The sequence below is a fragment of the Hypanus sabinus genome, chromosome 9, assembly GCF_030144855.1.
Source record: "Hypanus sabinus isolate sHypSab1 chromosome 9, sHypSab1.hap1, whole genome shotgun sequence".
Taxonomy (NCBI): Eukaryota; Metazoa; Chordata; class Chondrichthyes; order Myliobatiformes; family Dasyatidae; genus Hypanus; species Hypanus sabinus.
The window spans coordinates 67828550-67849054 of NC_082714.1; the positions used below are offsets into that span (position 1 = coordinate 67828550).

At 41.8% G+C, this 20505-nt stretch overlaps 1 protein-coding gene across 3 annotated transcripts in view; it reads left to right on the forward strand.

Moving 5' to 3' along the window:
- The first annotated feature begins 6957 nt into the window (after positions 1-6957).
- The window catches only part of usp22 (ubiquitin specific peptidase 22), a 203755-nt gene continuing 190207 nt past the window's right edge, over positions 6958-20505 (forward strand). Inside the window, exons 1-2 of one of the 3 annotated variants that reach the window (XM_059979852.1) lie at positions 7639-7755; positions 8483-8540. In XM_059979852.1, the coding sequence (XP_059835835.1) occupies positions 8511-8540 (30 nt within the window). In that variant the 5' untranslated portion in view covers positions 7639-7755; positions 8483-8510. Of the gene's footprint in view, positions 7756-8482; positions 8541-20505 lie in introns of all 3 variants that reach the window. The other 2 variants (XM_059979850.1, XM_059979853.1) reach the window with 2 other exon arrangements.

The window sequence follows — 20505 nt, forward strand, 5'->3', positions numbered from 1 at the left end:
GGCTATGTATGGGTAACCTTAAGTAATTTCTAAGGAAAGGACACGTGTGGCACAGGTTTGTTGGCTGAAGGGCCGGTATTGTGCTGTAGGTTTTCTATGTTTCTGTGTAAACCTGTAAGCTCATAAACTTTGTTGCAGTCCCTCCATGCTTCTCCAAATGAGGACACCAAAACTGCTCATAAAATTCCGGATGACATATCATAGAGATGCTGGACAACTATGGCAGGACATTCATGATCCTACCCTGTACTCAGATCCTCAACATACCCCTTATCCCAAATGCTTGGGGCAGGAATTGTTTCAGATTTTGGATTTTGGAATATATAATGAGATTGCCATCATTTTCGACTCTGAATAAGTACAGGTTGAATACTTCCTTATTCCAAAATGATTGGGGCTAGAAGTGTTTCAGATTTTGGAATATATAATGAGATAGTTTGAGATTGCCATCATTTCCGACTCTGAATTTATGTGCCACCGGTAAGCAATCTTTGTCTTACAGTTGTTCATTACACATATGTACTTAACAGCAAGAATTATTATGAAAATATAATGTGTACTGAGTAACAAAAGCAGCACAGCAGCATCGGGAGAATACCCGAATCAGCTGTTAAACACCGACAAACAACGGCAGGCTTTCAGTCAATACTGACAATGCCACATTTTGATTAAAAGGTTACAGTACACTGTATCTGTATTTTAATTTTTTTGTGGTTTTTACATAAGGTATAAAAACAATCAGCATCATGGAGTTATTCTGTTGCTAGAGTTTCATCATCAGCAAATTCCTTGAAGATGTAATGTCATGCCTTTTCTTAAACTTCTGCAACCAGTCTATTGAATATTCACAATTACCTTCAATTTTCAGTTTGTCATGATAGATCTTTGGTTGTTTCATGATCAGCACACCAATAAGCTGGATATGTTCGAGATCTTCATTTCTCGCTTCACAGTGTTTTTCTATTTTTCAGTAATTTCTGTTCATTACATATGTGAGGTGACTTCTCAGAATGGTCTGAAGTGCACATCGTCTGGGAACTTTCCCAGCAACTTGTGGAATTTTCCATTTGTGATGTCATGTTAGAGCTAAAAAAATTGGAATTTTGAAGGTTTTCAGATTTTGGAATTTCAGAATAAGGGAATTTCAAATTCATCCTGTATTTGTCTTCCTAACTACTTGCTGGAACATCTGGACAGTGAAGGTGCATATGTCAGGGTTCAGTGACTGCAGCTCAGCATTCAACATGATTATTCCCTTGAAACTAATCAATAAGCTCCAAGACGTGGGCCTTGATATTTCCATGTGCAACTGGATTGTCGATTTCCTAGTTTGGATTGGCAACAACAATTTCTCTACAATTGCTGTCAGCACAAGGCTGTGGGCTTACCCTCCCCCCCCCCCCCGCTCTACTTGCTTTATAACTGTGAGGCTAAACACAGCTCCAATGCCATATTTAAGTTTGTTAACGATACCACTTTTTTGGCTGAATCAAAGGTGGTAATGAATCGGAATATAGGAAGGAGAGTGAAAATCTGATTGAGTGGGCCCTCAACAACAATCTCTCAACATCAGCAAAACAAGAGCTGACTATTGACTACAGAAGGAAGAACCCAGAGGTCCATGAACCAGTCCACATTAGGGGATCTGAGGTGGAGAGAGTCAGTAACTTTAAATTCCTTGGCATTATCATATTAGAATATAGCATTAATGGCAAGACTCTTGGCAATGTGGAGGATCAGAGGGATCTTGGGGTCCAAGTCCATAGGACATTCAAAGCAGCTGACTCTGTGGTTAAGAAGGCATACAGTGCATTGACCTTCATCAATCATGGGATTGAGTTTAAGAGCCAAGAGGTAATGTTGCAGCTATATAGGACGCCGGTCAGACCCCACTTGGAGTACTGTGCTCAATTCTGGTCGCCTCACTACAGGAAGGATGTGGAAACCATAGAAAGGGTGCAGAGGAGATTTACAAGGATTTTGCCTGGATTGGGGAACATGCCTTATGAGAATAGGTTGAGTGAACTTGGCCTTTTCTCCTTGGAGCGATGGAGGATGAGAGGTGACCTGATAGAGGTGTACAAGATGATGAGAGGCATTGATCATGTGGATAGTCAGAGGCTTTTCCCCAAGGCAGAAATGGCTAGCATGAAAGAACATAGTTTTAAGGTGCTTGGAAGTACATACAGAGGAGATGTCAGGGGTAAGTCTTTTATGCAGAGAGTGGTGTGTGTGGAATGGGCTGTCGGTGACGGTGGTGGAGGTGGTTAATAGGGTCTTTTAAGAGACTCCTGGATGATGAAATAGAGCTTAAAAAAATAGAGGGCTATAGGTAAAGCCTAGGTAGTTCTAAGGTAGGGACATGTTCAGCACAGGTTTATCTGCCGAAAGGCCTGTATTGTGCTGTAGGTTTTCTATGTTTCTATAAGATTATCTGTCCTGGGACCAGCACATTATAAAGAAGGGACAAGTATAAAACTTCGACAGACACAGTGGAAAGTATTCAGACTGGTTGCATCATGGCTTGATATGGAAATATCACTGCTTAAGAATGGAACCACTTGTTAAAAAAGTGGTGTTACAGCCCAGTCCATCATCAGCAAAGCCCTCCCCACCACTGAGCACATCCACAAGGAATATGGCCATAGTAAAGCAGCATCCATCATTGAGGATCCCCACCACCCAGGCCATGCTCTCTTCTTGCTGCTGCCCTTTGGAAAGAGGCACAGGAAACTTAGATCCCACACCACCAAGTTCAGAAACAGTTATTAACCTTCAACCATTAGGGTCCTGAACTAGTGTGGATAACTTCATTCACCTCAGCTCTGAACTGATGGCACATCCTATGGACTCATTTTCAAGGATTCTGCAACCTTTGATCTCAGTATTATTTATTTATTTATTTGTTAATTATTATTATGATTTTGTCTTTGCGCACATTGTCTTCTTTTGCACATTGGTTGTTTGTCGTTCTTTGTGTGATTCTATAGTATTTCTTGGTTCTAATGTGAATGTCTGCAAGAAAGTAGAATATGTACTTCGATAATAAATTGAACTTTAAACTTGAAAACACCTGCTTTCAGAGACTAGAGTATAAGGCTATTCAGTGATTGCTGCACTTTCTCTTTTTCCAATCTATCATCCTTCAAACAATAAACCATGTTTCTAGTTTTAGAATCAAAGTGGATAACCCCTCATTTATCCATGTCAAATTGTTTCTGCTATGCATTTATCCACTGACCAATACACTTTGCATCTTTTGATGTTTGCAAGATGTTTCTCACAGTTTAAAAACAATTTTGTTCTCCATTCTTTGTATTAAAGTTAATAATTTCCCATGCTCCCCACATTATTTTCATTTTCTTGTCCACTTATTTAAATTTGATATTCCTTTCCAGAATACTATTGACATCTGGTGTAAAGCACATCAGCATATTAAAGACACCCCTCCCATTTCTCGCTTTCCCCAATATGGGGCAACACATACTTCAGGGCAGGAAGAGCAGGTGGTAGTTTCAGAATCTGGGCAGACAAAGGTGTGCAGAAAGTAGAGGACCTTTATATGAATGGTAATCTTATTACATTTGATCAATTGTGTCAGACATACCAACTTCCTAAAAAACACTTTTTAAAATATTTGCAACGAGACATTTCATATTATCAAAATATAAACATTTAGTATCTGAACCACCACTATTCCATCTTGAAAATCTTACACTTCTAAACATAAAGGGGAGGAGTCCGATTTCTTTATTCTATACAGCTTTGATGTCATATGATAAGGAGTCCACCATTGACAGGCTGGAGGCATGGAGACTGGAAGTTCAGGAGGACATGCAAGAAACTGAGTGGGAAATGGCATGCCTGAAAGCCCAAAAACAATCAATTAATATGAGAATGAAGTTATTACAATATAAATGGTTAATGAGAACTTACATTACCCTGATCAAACTGAACCATTGGACCCCTGACATCCAATGACCTGGCCTCCACAGCTGTCTGTAGTAATTATTCCACAAATTCACTACTCTCTGGCTAAAGAAATTTCTCCACATCTGCTTTAAATGGATGCCCCTCTATCCCGAGGCTGTGCCCTCTTGTCCTATACTCCCCCACCATCCTTTCCATATCAACTCTGTCTAGGCCTTTCAATGTTTGAAAGGTTTCAATGAGATCCTCCGTCATCCTTCTAAATTCTAGTGAGTATAGATCCAGAGCTATCAAATGTTCCTCATAAGATAAACTAAACTTTTCATCCCCAGAATCACTCTTGCGAACTTCCTTTGAACCCTCTCCAATGCCAGCACATCTTTTCTGAGGAAGAGCCCGAAACTGTTCACAATACTCAAGGTGAGGCCCCACCAGCGTCCTTTAAGCCTCAGCATCACATTCCTGCTCTTGAAATGAATGCTAACATGGCAATTGCCGACTCAGCCTGCAAGTTAATCTTTAGACCTTTAGGGTGTTCTGCACAAGGACTTTCAAGTCCCTTTGTAACTCAGATTTTTGGCTTTTCTCCCAGTTTAGAAAATAGTCTGCACATTTATTTCTTCTACCAAAGTGCATGATCATGCATTTTCCAAGATTGTATTTCATTTGCCACTTTCTTGCTCATTCTCCTGATCTGTATGTCCTTCTGCAGTCTATCTGTTTCTTCAACACCACCTGCCCCTCCACCAATCTTCGTATCTTCTGCAAACTTGGCAACAAAATCACCTATTCCATCATCTAAATTAGAAAGCAGTCTAACACTGTTCGTTATGGAACACAACTGGTCACTGGCAGCCAACCAGAAAAGCATCTTTCTACTCCCTTTCGCTGCCTCCTACCAATCAGCCAGTGCTCTAACCATGCTAGTAACTTTCTCGCAATACTATGGGTTCTTAACTTGGTAAGCAGACTTATGTGTGGCATGTTGTCAAAGGCCTTCTGAAAGTCCAAATAGACAACATCCCCTTTATCTATTCTACTTGTAATCTCAAAGAATTCCAATAGGTTCGTCAGGCAAGATTTTCCCTTAAGGAAACTATGCTGACTTTGTCCTATCTTGTCCTGTGTCATCAAGTACTCCATAACCTCATCCTTAATAATTGACTCCGACATCTTACCAACCACTGAGGTCACACTAACTGGTCTACAATTTCCTTTCTGCTGCCTTCCTCCTTTCTTAGAGTATCATTTGTGAACTTGGTCATGTCACATCCTTACTCTTCATTTAAGTCATTAACATAAATTGCAAATAACTGAGAATCATCACAGCTCTGAAAACAGCCTGTTTTAACTCATTCTCTATCCTATAGATAGTCTGTGTTAATGAAAGTAGCACAGCAACACACTGATCGAGTCTCACGATGTTTGACAGCCAGGTTCAATCCACAGATCCAGCACTGCTGCACAGAGATTGCACATTCTTCCTCTGACCATATGGGCTTCCCAGCCATGACAGTCGGTTAACAGGTCAGTGTAAATTGTCCCTAGTGTGCAGGTGAGTGGTGGAATGAAAGGGAAATTGCTGGGAGTGTGGGGAGAATAGAAGTGGGATTAATGTCAAATTACTGTAAATGAGTAATTGATAGGCAGTTCAGATCCTGTGGCCAAAGATCACACTTCCATGCTATATCTCCCTGTACCTCTGTGTCGATCTGAAAACAATCCTTTACATGACATCTCAACATCTGCCTTTTAAACTGCACATACTTTATATTAAGTTCCCTGTGTTTACTCCAGTCACTGCAAACTCAAATCTTACATATTTCTGCCTGTGTTGGTTTTGTCTGTTCTGATCACGCCTGAAGAATGATGAGGTTCATTACACGTGCTAATAGAACACGCTCACTGGTTATGGTTTGGTACCTTACTTCCCTTTGATTTTTAAATGGTATTATTTTTGCTTCCCGGTAAAATACCAGGACCATTTTAGTATCTAGGAAACTTTGGAAGATCAGCACTAATGCGCCCACTGATTTAAAACTGCATCAGTGGGACCCATGTGACAAAAGATGAGAGTGGGTGAGGCCTGCAGATTTCCCGCTGAGGAAAATAAATGGATTCCTGTTCTTATATGGCCAGTTGCTAATCCAAAGCCCTGCCAGGGTAAAATATCCTATAACCCAATGCCACAGCCAACTTCTACCTCACAACCTTAAATAGAGCTCACTACATCATTCTGTCATTAGTTCTCATGAATGCTTGTGCTGTATTAATACTTGTTGTTAGCCAACTCATTACAGCCTATCAGTAAATTTGTGTTTTCTTTTTGTCCTTTCAATTTGTCTTTGTAATGATATACAAAATACTTTGCACCTCAGTCTCACAAGATCCTTGATTTCTCTTCCTTCTGTAATGGAGGCAGGAACATTTATTTTTATGGCCTCAATTATTTCATTATAGCTACATGGTGATATTATTCCCACACAAGGTGGATGATTTCACCATCAACTACACAGTGACCACATTGCTATAAAGTGTGACAAAAGCCAGTGGGTGAAGGCTACTAATTTCCTCTTCTGAAGAAAAAATTTGATTTCTGTTTTGTCCAGCCGGATGCTAATTCAAAACCCTGACAGGATAAAATATTTTATAAACCAATACCACTGCCAACATTTATCTCACAACCCTTAAACTGCATCATTTTGTCATTAATACTCATCAGCGCGTGTTCTGCATAAAATATGTGTTGTTAGTTATGGCAAGAGGCAGCATTAACCTCTTTAAAGCATCCTGTGGATGGGTAACAAGCGCTCGACTTGGCCGACAGAACATGGATGGATAGATGAAAAATAAACAAAGTATTAGCCTTTTCTCTTTAAATTACCCACTTCTTAAGCTGCCTGAAACATCAACCCAGAAGATAACGTAACGGGATTCTTTCAAAACAGTGGTGTGTGTGTATAAATCCACGGACACCGGCCTAAAACCTCACTTCCCACAGCATCCACGACAACTAACAAAAATGAAGGCACAAGAGAATGAAAATGATAGGTTCTGTTCGCCAATTCCATGTTCAGAATTGTTCTAGCTAAGGACAGGTGAAAACCAAGCAGGTACTCCCAAAACTCTGAAGCAGTAACAGGCGACCCACTACCGCCTCACCATTTACAGGAAACGCTTACAACAGGAAACGGAAGCATGGCATGCAAATTCAAATACAGCTCCTCCCAATGATGGACATGCAACCAACCAATCGGAGGAGAAACTGGATGAAAAGGAAAGCAAATTGTCCAATCAAGACAGAAAGCTAGGAGGTAATTCCGGCGGCACTGCGAGTTTGTTCTCCACCTCCTGAAAAACGAAGCTTACCTGGACCGACAGCTGACGGATGGGTTGGTGACCAATCAGAGCTGCAACTGGGCCAAGGGGCGTTGGCACTGAGCCAATGAGAATAGAAGGAGTGGGCGTATTTTCCGGCAGTGCGGCTGGTCTGCTCCCCTCCCCCCCGTGCCGCTATCGCCTGACGACCATCATCCTTTGCCGACGCTATGGGCTTTTTCTTCATATAAATAATCGGAGCCGCGACGGCGGCGGGCGGTACTTTGGGGGGGTAGAAAACGGGTTGGCGAAGGAGGTGGCAGTGCGGGGATAGATTGTGGCCCGAGGTTGCGTGGTGGCGGCAGTGCTTGTGGTGCGGCTCCTGTCATGAGTCCGGCCGGGTGCTCCCATGTGAACAGTTTTAAGGCGGACAATTGGAAGCAGAGCCTGCGAGTGATTTACCAGTGCTTTGTGTGGAGCGGGACTGCGGAGAGCAGGAAGAGGAAGGTAAATGCTGCGCCTGGCTGGGCCGGGCCGGGCCGGGTAGGGCTGGGTCTGAGGGCTTCTGTACGTTGAGAACAGTTTCTTTGCCCCTCACTATCCTGGTGAGTGATGCAAAGGGAGGCTTCTGCACCGGTACAAGAGTAGCTACTTACAGCGACGGATGCTGGCGGAGCCTTACCTGGTATCGGGACAAATAGAGATACCATGGAAGCTCGGGGATCGATAGGCTATTGGGCAAATATATAGTGAGGCCCCTTTGATTGGCACAGCAGTGGCCAGGTATATTGGAGAGAACTCCGTTCTGACACGGCGCTGGGCAGATGTGCGGTATATCTCCCAAGCTGAAGTCCAGTGGTAATATTTGGTGCCTCTCCCCGGCAAACTGATGCATGGTGTTACAAGGGGAGGGAAATGGGTGGAGTCTGTCACTTGATAATAATCGGCCGATGCTGGTGGAGCACTTCGTGTGCAGTAAGTGACAGATGTAGAGGGGATGTTTCCTTCGTTCATTCAGGGATAGGTACGGTGGGCGCCCCTCACTGGTGGAATAATAGGCCTAGAAGCCTGATGTTTTGTGTAAAACGCCTGAACTTTAAAATTAAATTGTGAAAGATGATACATGCACGGAGAAAATGGTAAATGTGACCACTTTTAAAGTGAAATGTGACAGGGTTATTTATTAGCAAAAAGTGAAGTTGGGATTGCTGTCATGAAACATTCTCTCTTACAGGGGAGTTAATAATGTCTGGAACGGTTGGATGTTATTCAAGAGTAGTTTCCATGGAATGGTAATTTTCGTGGGATGCATGACTTCCCTTCTATACAATTTATGACTGACATTTTTTATGCAACCAGTAAGGCAAATGATATAATTTGTGGTTATTAGCTTTGAGCCATTAATATTTGGTGGGCTTTTTTTTTTGCCTAAATCTCCATACCCAGGAAAATTAGTATTAGCTAATATTGGAAAATATTCACACAGAATAACGTGTTAATGATACTTGTTTAGCAGTGTCTGTGCATCCCTGACAAGACAAAGGAAGCTGACTGGCTAATTGGAGAAGTTTGGAATGTGAGCTTTGACAGTTTTAGAATTTTGCAAACTTTCTACTCGGGTGAGGTAGATCCAGGATATTTGTCCCATTGGGATCAGTGTATGATGGTGCAGTGGTATAATTTGGAATGTAATGGGGAAGGGGTAGATCTGAGAGGGGTGGCTTTGGGGATATATAATTTTTTTTAAATTGTAATTGCACCTGAAATTTTGTGTACATTTTTTTTTACATTTCTGCATAACTGCTGTTCTAATAACAAAGGTAAAGGAGAGCTGTGTTTATTAACATAGGAAGGCTTATTTCAAGGAAAACAGTTTGTTGTACAATTTATTGAGAGATGCAATGCGGAATAGGCCTGTTTGGCCCCTTGAGCTGTGCTGCCAGTAACCCTGATTTAATCCCAGCCTAATCATGGGGTATTTTAAAATTGCCCACTAACCTATGTCTTTGGACTGTGGGAGGAGACTGGAGCACCTGGAGGAAACCCATGCATTCCACAGAGGATGCAGGCCTTGAACTCCGATGCCCCGAACTGTAATAACATCATGCTAACCCCGAGGCCACTGTGGTGCTATTGGGGTGTATTTGGAAGGAACTTTTGCAGGCTTGGTATATAGGTTATTTTCAGTAGTATATGCCAGGAAGTTGAAATGTGATCTCTATTGACCTATTGCATTCTTAGAATAGGGGAAAAACAAGTCTTGGAATTGTGCCAATAAATTGTATAATTGCAAGCCCTTTTAGTAGTGTATAAGTTCTGTAATTTGATGTTAAACTGCGCAAAAGAATTTCTAGTTCAAATATAGTTTGCGGAGCATCACCATCCCTCTCCTCACCTACAATGTATAATAAGCCTTTTTATCTTTGAATACTCTATAACACATCCTTTATGGAAGTAGGTCTCTTCAGAGAATGCTTTGTACTTTCTTGCATAGTTCACGAATAAATGCCTCTTTTACATAATGTAATTCCTTTCTATCTCTTGTACATTTTGTTCGTGATCTGTGTGTATCTATTTAAGAAGAAACTCTTGTTTTGAGGCGATTTAACGTCTATGAATTGGGAGGAAATCAAGGTAACATTGCGGGTATAAGTAACTGAGATCAAGGGAGGCTTGAGGAAATGTGGGAAAGAAATTGGAGATTTGAGAAAAGGTCAAATTGGCAAATAAGATCAAGGAGAATCCCCAGACATTCCAAGTTTAGCAGGAAGGTGGTCAGGGAAAGAGCACTTCTTCTTGATCAGAGGGATGACCTGGAGCATCTTGGTAATTAGAAGATTTTGGACAGCTTTGGACATGTAGGTGATGAATTCCTAGGGCTGGATGTGATCCTTCAGGTTGTTATATGATGCAAGTGAGGAGATAGCCAGGGCACTGGCAGATAGTTGCATCTTTAATAGCTATTGCCGAAGTACAGATGTTTGGAGAATAACTAGTCCTTTAAAGAGGGCAGCAAGGATCAGTCAGATAACTGTACTGGTAGCAAAACTATTGCAAAAGATCCAAGTAATTGGATTTGGAATGGTAAGGGGTCAATCATAGAGCAGGGCTTTGTCTGTGAGTCCTGCCTCTCTAATTTGCTTGAGTTTTTGTTTGAAGAGGTCAGAGAAGGTTTAAGAAGGGATACTAAATGAGTCAGGTGCTTATGTAAGGAAGCCATTGGGAATGAACCTAATGTGGGCAAATGGAATTGGTGTAGATGGGCAAAAATGTTGGCAGGGCTGATGTGAGCGAAATGTCCAGTTTTTATACTGCCGGATTCTCTAGCATAATCTCACCAGACTAAGTTTTCTAATTGTCCCAACAAATCTGTCACATCCAATTGACCTGTGATGATTTTTTTTTGGATAATGGAAAGTAGTTGGCTATTTGCAAGTAGTAGGTCTGTGTACTTATTTAATGTGAGACTAAGTTGAAGTAAGTCTTTTGTTGGGGAAAGGTGTACTTTTAATTATTCCATCAGAACACTAAATGACTTTTAAAATTTGAATCTTCTGTCATTATTATTTAATAACTGTCAAATTTTGTCACTGTCTGAGAGAAGCAGTTTCGGGCATCACTTCTAGATGTTTGAAGTAATGTCAAGTAAGGGGCTTTTGTTATATTCTTACAATTCTAATCTCAGAAGTTTTACCAGGGCTTTGTATTCCATTTGTTTAGTCATCCAGTGTGTTCCTTCTGTTTTTTACAGTGTATCTATTTGTAAAAACATACAATGTAATGACTTTATACTAGAAACCTGATCTTGCAGTAACAATATGTAGAAAGCCAGCTCTTATAGCTGGGTGGTGAAATCTCTTTAATGAGTTTTGGTTGACTCAGCAGACTTGTGTAGATTCCAATTTTACAAAGTGCTCCTCATTTGGCATTGGTGTGGTATGGGACAAAGACATTCTAGTGGGGGTGGGGGTTCCTTTAATTTGATAAATATTGTGTGTATAGTATATGCACATTTTCATAAGATTTTTCCTTTTTTAAAAAAACATGATTCCTCAGCAGTTGATCCTCCTGGCTTTAGTTTCCATTGAAGGTGGGAAATGTGCATTTTTTCACTAATGACATTTAAATTACACTTGAAGGAATTGTAATTTTTGATACAAAGTACAGTGCAGATGCTGTGCTCAAATCACAACACGTACAAACAAACTGGGGGAACTCAGCAGGTCGGACAGCATTTGTGGAAACAAGCAGTCAACGTTTCGGGCTGAGACCCTTCAGCAGAACTCAAGCCCGAAACGTTGACTGCTCGTTGCCACAGATGCTGCTCAACCTGCTGAGTTCCTCCAGCTTGTTTGTACGTGGTGTAATTTTTGAGACTGTTTCAAAATTTTCCACTTGTGTTGGAATCTTTGGTGTCAATTGCTATTTGCAAATTGGCATGTCTTTCTTCATTTAATCCAATTTTTACACAATGGTTGACCAAAGTGTTTGAAATTTTGTAAGCAGTTTTGTGACCCAACCAGAATCATCCTGACTTTTCAACCTTCTGGAAAGTGCTTATTCCCTGCTCCCAATTCTCCTTGGTTTTGAGCTACCTTTTGGAATCACTTGAGTGCTGTTGGGTAGAAAGTTCCTGAACTTGGATTTGATGGATAGGAGCAGTGTTACATTTGCTAGCAAGGAGAGTATAATTTTGAGGAGCTTGAGGAGGTTGTGTTGGTGTTCCCACATACCTGCTCATAAATAAAGTACTGAATTATTCTGGGGGCAGAATCCTTGGTGTTCCTTGTATTGACCTGGCCAGCAGGCTACCATCCAGTGGATGTGCATGGGAAATTTCTCCTTTTGAAGTACATGTACCCAGTCTCCTATGGGTGGGGTGATGGTGTGGAGAGCAATGTAGAGCAGAACAAGTTTGAGAATTTTTCTTCGAAGATTCTATTGACTGAGAATTGTTTCAGTATAAATGTACTCATTCAGATTTGTGCTGACAAATCAATCACTTGATTATGAGCTTCAGTTGTGATGTTAAATGAATAAAATAGCCTCAGAACCATCTGAGAGATACTGGCATGGAGCAATCTGATTGTAGCATTTAGATCTGACCACTTCTGTAGTGATATTTAGCATTTGTAGCTTGCTGTATCTAGCTAACTGAAAAAGATTTTCTTTAATTCAGATTTCCAACATCTGGAAATATTAAGTGAAAGATTAAGGAGTTGACAATTGATGAAAGTCAGTCAAGATGCCGCGGTAGTATAGTGGTTAGAGGTGTTCCGGAGTCCAGAGTTCAATTCCAGTGCCATTCTGTAAAGTCTCCCTGTGGAATGTGTAGGTTTTCTCCAGGTCCTTAGGTTTCCTCCTACAGGTTGAAGATGTACTGGGTAGGTTAATAGGTCATTGTAAATTGTCCCATGTCTAGGCTCGGGTTTTTGGGGTTTGTTAGAGTCACTTGGCTGGGATGGCCTACTCCGTGTTGCATCACAAAATGTAAGACTGCAGTGCGCAAAGTTTCTGTATTATGGAGGATAATGCTGAATGTTAAATAAACAAGAAAAGTCTACTTTTCTTATTTATGAAGTTCATCGACTATTGCCGTGTTGTGGCTACTTCAGTAAAAGACCAAAAATAGACTCAATTGAGATATTACAGTCATGCAGCTTGGATTGGGAAAGCTCTTGCATAGACCTTTTTGTGTAAAAATGAAAATAACATGACTAATGTAATTGAATTATAGATCAGCTATTTCTGTAGTCCATTTCATAGTGGTTGGGGAGGGGCTGAAGAGCTGTTAAATCAGGAGTTTCCAACCTGGGTTCCATGGACCCCTTGATTAATGGTAGGAGCCCATGGCATAAAAAAAGTTGGGAACCCCTGTATTGAATGAATTCCACTTTTAGGCAGCTCTATTACCTACATCACATATGCATCTTAAGTTGCACAAAGGTTTTCTGCTGTCCCACAGCTTTTATTCCTGTCCCACTCAGGATTTTTTTTTTGAAAACAGATGTCTTCAAATCCTTCCTAATTGCTTAAAGCAACAGGCCCTTCGGCCCACAATACAGTGCCAAACATGTACGTACTTTAGAAAGTACCTAGGGTTACCCATAGCCCTCTACTTTTCCAAGCTCAATGTACCTTTCCAAGAGTCTCTTAAAAGACCCTATCGTATCTGCCTCCACCACCATCGCTGGCAGCCCATTCCACGCACTCACCATTCTCTGCATAAAAAAATTACTACTGACACCCCCTCTGTATTTCCAAGCACTTTAAAACTGTGCCCTCTCATGTTAGCCATTTCAGCCCTGGGGAAAAGCCTCTGACTATCCACACTATCAATGCCTCTCATCATCTTATGCACCTCTATCAGATCACCTGTCATCCTCTGTCACTCCAAGGAGAAAAGGCCAAGTTCACTCAAACTATTCTCGTAAGGCATGCTCCCCAATCCAGGCAACATCCTTGTAAATCTCCTGTACATCCTTTCTATACTTTCCATATCCTAGTGGGGTCTGACCAGGGTCCTCTCAGCTCTTGAACTCAGTCCCACGGTTGATGAAGGCCAATGCACTATATGCCTTCTTAAACGTAGCAACTTTGAGTGTCCTATGGACACTTAATATATTAAGTAACTTTTCTTTACACAAAGCTGCTAGTAATAAGATGAATCATAAGCCGTAGTTTTCTTACCTTGTTGTTCTCTCGGACGCTGGTGAACATCAGTATCCCAGGTTGAGGTGTTTGATGTTGCGGTTTTTGCCGAGCTTGGCCACCAGTCGAGGAGACGTCCCCAGTGCCTTCCTCCAGGAGTGCCCACATCCACATAGCTCCCCCCCACCTCCATTCGCTTGCCCCTGTCCTGACTAGCCACCTCCCCACCTGTCCCTCGAACTCCACCAGCTTGCACTTCCCTGGCTCCTCTAGGTTCACAAGTGGCGTCCACCCTGACATGTTTGTCATGGAGTTATTAGAAGGGTATCAGAATCAGGTTTACTATCACCGGCATGTGTTGTGAAATCCATAAAATCTCAACTCGTTTACAGGAACACCAACTGACAGTCCAGAGACACGATCCACTGTCTCAGAACACGAGGACCGAGAATCACACCACTTTAACTGGGGCATCACAGGCTCTGGCGAAGACGAGCAGAAAGCAGGAACACAAATTTTTAGAAGCATGTTTCTATTTCCTTGTCATTTGATCTAGATCTGACATAATTCTAGACACATCTCATCTTGGTCTCCTCTGTTCCAACACATTTCCAGGCTTGGCAATCTCCTCATCAGACAAATGTGATGGTATTGGTAGTTGGTGGAGAATTTGTGATATTTTTATTATTAGAACTATACATGTCATGGAAATCCTAACCTTGCAGATGTTGAAATATAAAATAAAAACAATGCTGGAAATGCTCAGGCAGCTTCTGTGGAAAGAAACAAGTTAAATCTTCATATTATCAGTAGAAAAAAAGTTAGATTTAAGCTGTTGTGTGTGATGGGGCTGTTCCATATGAAGCCCAATTATTATTTTGTGCTTAAAATACAAAGGCAGAATGATCATGTTTTGCCTTTTCCAATGAAGGAAAGTAAATTGTAGAATTGTAGAGCACTAACAGTACAGTAACAGGCTCTTCATATCATCTAGTCTGTGCTGACTTGTTCTTCTGCCTAGTCTCATCTGCCTGGACCAGAGCCCTCTTATACTCTTCTCATTCATGCAGGTACCCAAACTTAAATGCTGTATTTGAACCTGCTCCCAGCACCTCAGCCGGCGGCTCACGCCATACCTGCACCCAGCACCTCAGCCGGCGGCTCACGCCATACCTGCTCCCAGCACCTCAGCCGGCGGCTCACGCCATACCTGCACCCAGCACCTCAGCCGGCGGCTCACGCCATACCTGCACCCAGCACCTCAGCCGGCGGCTCACGCCATACCTGCACCCAGCACCTCAGCCGGCGGCTCACGCCATACCTGCACCCAGCACCTCAGCCGGCGGCTCACGCCATACCTGCACCCAGCACCTCAGCCGGCGGCTCACGCCATACCTGCACCCAGCACCTCAGCCGGCGGCTCACGCCATACCTGCACCCTCCACCTCAGCCGGCGGCTCACGCCATACCTTCACTGAGTATACAACCTGGCTGTTGTCCTTTTCCTTGTTGCTGCTGCACCTCTGCAATGAGCTTTTGACTTGTGGAATTCATTTACTTGAAAGTAGGAAATATTTCAACCTTCATCACTTCCACCACAGAATAAATAAGACCTCAACATCATTTGAAGCTGCCTTGTGCTGATGTGTATTTGAAAGATCAAGCACCAAGTTGTCATGACTTGTTTACTGACACGAGACTATTGGCATTGCATATAATGTCTGCAATCAAATCAACCTACCTGTGCTTTCTGTTCAATCCTTCTCCAGCAGTAAGGTTCTAATGAGGAAAATGTGGATGTCATTGAAATCTCACTCAATTTCTTTAAAATGTCTTGCTAATGATTATACTTGTTCCTTATCACCTGATTGATCTTACTTTTTTTTATTTATTGAGAAACAATGCGGAGTAGGCCCTTCAAGCCACTCCACCCAGCAATACCCCAATTTAATTCTGCCTAATCATGGGACAATTTACAGTGTCCAATTAACCTGCCAATAGGTGCGTCTTTGGAATGTGGGAGGAAACCGGAGCACCTGGAGGAACCCCATGCAGTCAGGGGAGAACATACAGTCTCCTTACAGGCAATGGCAGGAATTGAGCCTGGGTTACTGGCACTATAAAGCGTTGTGCTAACTACTACGCTACCATGTGCTTAACCTTTCTGCTTGTGGGATTGGTCTTGCACTTGCTTTTCCTCCCTTAGCTTTTTTTTTAAAAAGAAGCATACACTAAACTAACAAGTGCATAATTAGGCCAAATAGTCATTAAGTCTTTTAAGAGGAGATCTAGATTAGTAAAGAGAAGTGCTGGGAAGGTGGGTGGGTGGAGGTTTAGGGCTCTGAGGAGAACAGGCTTTAAAAAAATGGCCACGAATGAATAGCAGACTTGATGTGCTAATTGGCCTAATTCTGCTCTTGTATCTTAATGGAGTCTGCTTTACCATCGAACCATGACTTTTTTCTAAACTCATTCTCTTACCTTCTGCACCTTAGCGATCAGGAACAAATCAACCTCTGCCTTAAGTATACCTGGTGACTGCCTCTAGGGTAATCTGTGGCAATGAATTCCACAGATTCACAATGATCTGGTTGAAGAAATTCCTTCTCATTTCAGTTTTAAAGGAGCATCCCTTTATTCTAATACTCTGTGCTTGGATCAGACTATTCTCTTCCCACCCACCATCCATCTGAAGGCCTAAGGACATCAAACACTTTTTCACCTTAGTTCTGGGGAAGGATTAAGGATTGCTGATCAAAATATTGACTTGTTTCTCTTAGCACAGCTCCTGGTTGACCAGTTGAGTTTATCTTGCATTTTTGTTTTTGACATAAATCCATTGACTTGTTAAATGAACCTATTGATAAGTATTGGCAACTTCACACACTGTTGTCACAAATGTTAGAGATCAATTTTTACTTACTTTGGACAAATTTCATATGCGGATTATCAGTCTATCAAAACCAATGCTTTATTTGAAGCTCCATTGCAGTAAGTGTACCTGTTGAACAGAAGAAGTGATTCAAGGATGTTCTCAATATCTTAAGCATTGCATCTCCTTTGTCTCATGAGATTCCCTTACCCATCACTATACAATGAAGAAGAATTTCGGATAGCATTGCGAACCTTATTCATTTTTCAGCAACACAAAGAAGCTCGGTGCAACTGATAAATTACCTACTGGCCTCTCATTTGTGGCAGAAGCTGAGTAACCTCCTCACACACATCAAAATTCACAGACTTGAAGTGAAAGCAAGTCATCTTTGACTGCAAAGGGCTGTCAAGAAGAGGTGTCTTGGTTCTTGACTCTCTTCGTATTGGGAATGGTTTTTTCACACCCTACACTACCCTAGATGGATTTTTGATGTCTCCTACCATATCTGCTCATAATCTCTCTTGTTTGAGCAAGAGTAACCTCAGTGTATCCACAGAACTAATTCATTACTAGAATCCTTTTGGCAAATCTCTTCCACACATTGTCAGTCCAGAAGTGTAGTACCTAGAATCAGTCATATTATTCCACATGTGGCCAAGGCAGTGATTGGGGGGGAAGTCTTATGACTTCTTTGGCATTGTATTCCTGGACATCATTTTAACAGCTCAGTATTCCATATACTATTAACTGCTTCCTCAACCTGGCCTGCAATTTATGTTGAAGTTGTACTAGATCGCTTTGCCCTGTTTTCCTTTTTGAAATGTCCTCCTTGCCAAGCAGTTGTGTTCATTTTCATGCTATGATTTGCCTTTTCTATCAACTAGCCAATTTCTGTCTATCCACACGTCTGCAAACTAGTAGATTGTACCTCATAGACAAGATGTAATTGACATGAAACTATTAAATTGGCAAAACATTGGGTTTCAGTCATTCAGTGCTAGGTACTATCATAAAGGACAAAGTGTGCATTCTTGAGCATGTAGGATCAGTCCCATTGCAAGCTACCATTGTGAAAAAACAGCAGTGGTTTGATAATTGACTTGGGAAAATCGTAAGTGATTTGACCTGATGAAAGTCAATATTGCCAGTTTAACAGCTAAAATGAAAGAGCTAATTTGGATAACATTAAAGTGCATGAGGAAATGGATGGTACTGACTATGGTGCAGTAAGTAAGCTCTCTGATTCTTTGGGTCGTAATTAGGGAGGGGTGGCTATTGTGCTGAACAAGTGTTTAATGTGGTAGAGACTAGATTATGTTGGAGGTGCATACTTGAATTTACTTTTAATGCAAGAGAGGAAAAGGCTGCTCCAGACCATAAAGCAGTAAGAGAGACTGACCATGTTGCTCGGTGCATTTGCAATTACAAAGAAAACACAGCAGGGCCTCTTTAGAAGTTCGTTAAAATTCAGCATCTAAAACCTTGATAAATTTCTATAGATATATGGTGGAGACTATATTGACTGGCTGCATCACAGCCAGCTATGGAAACACCAATGCCCTTGAATCAAATATCCTACAGAAAGTAGTGGATACAGCCCAGTCCATCATGGGTAAAGCCCTCCTCATCATTAAGCATATCTGAATGGAGTGTTGTCACAGGAAAGCAGCATTGATCATCAAGGCTGCCCACCACCCAGGTCATGCTCTCTTCTTTCTGCTGCCATCTGGAAGAAGGTACAAGAGCCTTATTATCCACACCACCTTATTCAAGGAAAGTTGTTACCCCTCATCCATCAGTGTCTTGAACCAGAGGGGATAACCATTTAACTTCACTTGCTCAATCATTGAAACGTTTCCACAACCTATGGACTTTCAAGGACTCCATTTCATGTTCTCTAGTTATTGTTTATTTATTATTATTTCTTTCTCTTTGTATTTGCGTAGTTTATCTTTTGCACTCTGAACACACAAGTTGTGTGGTCTTTCATTGAGTCTATTATTGATTTATTGAGAATGCCTATAAGAAAATGAATCTCAGGGTGTGTGCGCACACCCCCCCCCCCCCAACCCCGAGCTTGTAAGGCTTCTCTTCCAAATATCTGGAAGTCTGTCAAAATTCCTTGGGTGACATTGGCACTTCTTGAGGACTAGTTTAAGAAATTTTATTTCTGAGATGGAGTGCTTCCAAGAATTTGCCATTCATGATTTCGTTGGTTCTTGTTAATACCCTCAGCATTGGGCATATTGAATGATTTTCATCCCACTTTCAAGGTTGTATAATTGCCAATGAACTGTTCTCCAGCCAATGGGTCAAAGCTTATTTGTATGTTAAGGCATTCTACATCCATAAGGCTATTTCAACAGAAGGCAAGCAATATCTATGATAGTGCTAAATACTGCAGCTGAGGTGGAACAAAAATAGTGGATGAAAGAAATTTTGTCAGTTTTGTTCATGAGTTCTGAGATGATCGGCATGAAGAAGAAAGTAATTTTTGACTGCTTTTGGTGATCAGCTTGAGATTAATGAGGGTGCATGTAACAATTGCAATTTCCCAGTCTTTGGATACCACCCCAGTATCTATAGGTGCTTGAAAGAATGTAACTAGCACTGCTGCAGTTTCCTCCCGTTACTGACTGGATGCTGGCATCTCTTACAGTACCACCTCAATCATTTTGTGGCCCGTTCAGAAATTTTGCTTAGATTCCTCAACATTATTAAAAGATTGCACTTGAGGATGGTAGCGGTTAGCACATCATTTTTTAATAAAAGTTAGCTTAAACAGTCCAAAAGGAGGAGGAAATCATTTCCCAGGCTATAGTTCGACTCATGAAAGCCTAATGGCTGAGGGTAAGAATGACCTCATAGTGCAGCGCAGTGCAGGATGAGCAGCACAGTGGTCTTGGTCTATTACAAAAAGTGCTCCTCTGTTCAGCCAAGGTGGCATGCAGAGGGTGAGAAACATTGTCCAGGATTGCCAGGATTTTCCATAGGGTCCTTTGTTCTACCACAACCTCAGTTTGTCCAGTTTGACATAAGAGCCAGCCTTTTTAATCAGATTATTGAGCCTGTTGGCATCACCCATGTTGATGCCATTGCCCCAGCACACCACTGCATAGAAGATTGTATTGGCAACAACAGACTGGTAGAACATGTGAATGAGAGACCTGCGTACTTCAAAGGACCTCAGTCTCTTCAGGAAGTAAAGCTGACTCTGGGCTTTCTCATACAGTCTCTGTATTGATGTTCCACTCAAGTTTGTAATCCAGGTGCACCCCCAGGTACTTGTAGGTCCTCACCATCAATGGTAACAGGGAGCAGTGCAGGCTTAGTCTTCCTAAAGGCCATCACCATCTCCTTTGTCTTACTGATGTTGAGCTGCAGACAATTCAGCTTGCCTCCACCAGGGCCCTGTATTTATCCTCCTGTCCTCAATTGTAGAGCAACGTTGTGGGATCTTAGGACTCGGACCCCAAGATCCCTCTGTCACTCCACATTTTAAGAATTCTGCTATTAATCTTGTAGTCTGCTTTCAAGTTTGATCTTTTCAAGCTTGTAGGGCATCTGTCACTCTGCCCAACTTTGCAGCCTGCCTTTGCATCCTTCTTCACTACCCCAACACCAGCAACTTTGTGTCTGTAAATTTACTAACCCACCCTTCAGCTTCCTCATCCAAGTTGATTATAAAAATTACCAAGAGCAGATACTGGTGTTGCTGACCATCTACTCCT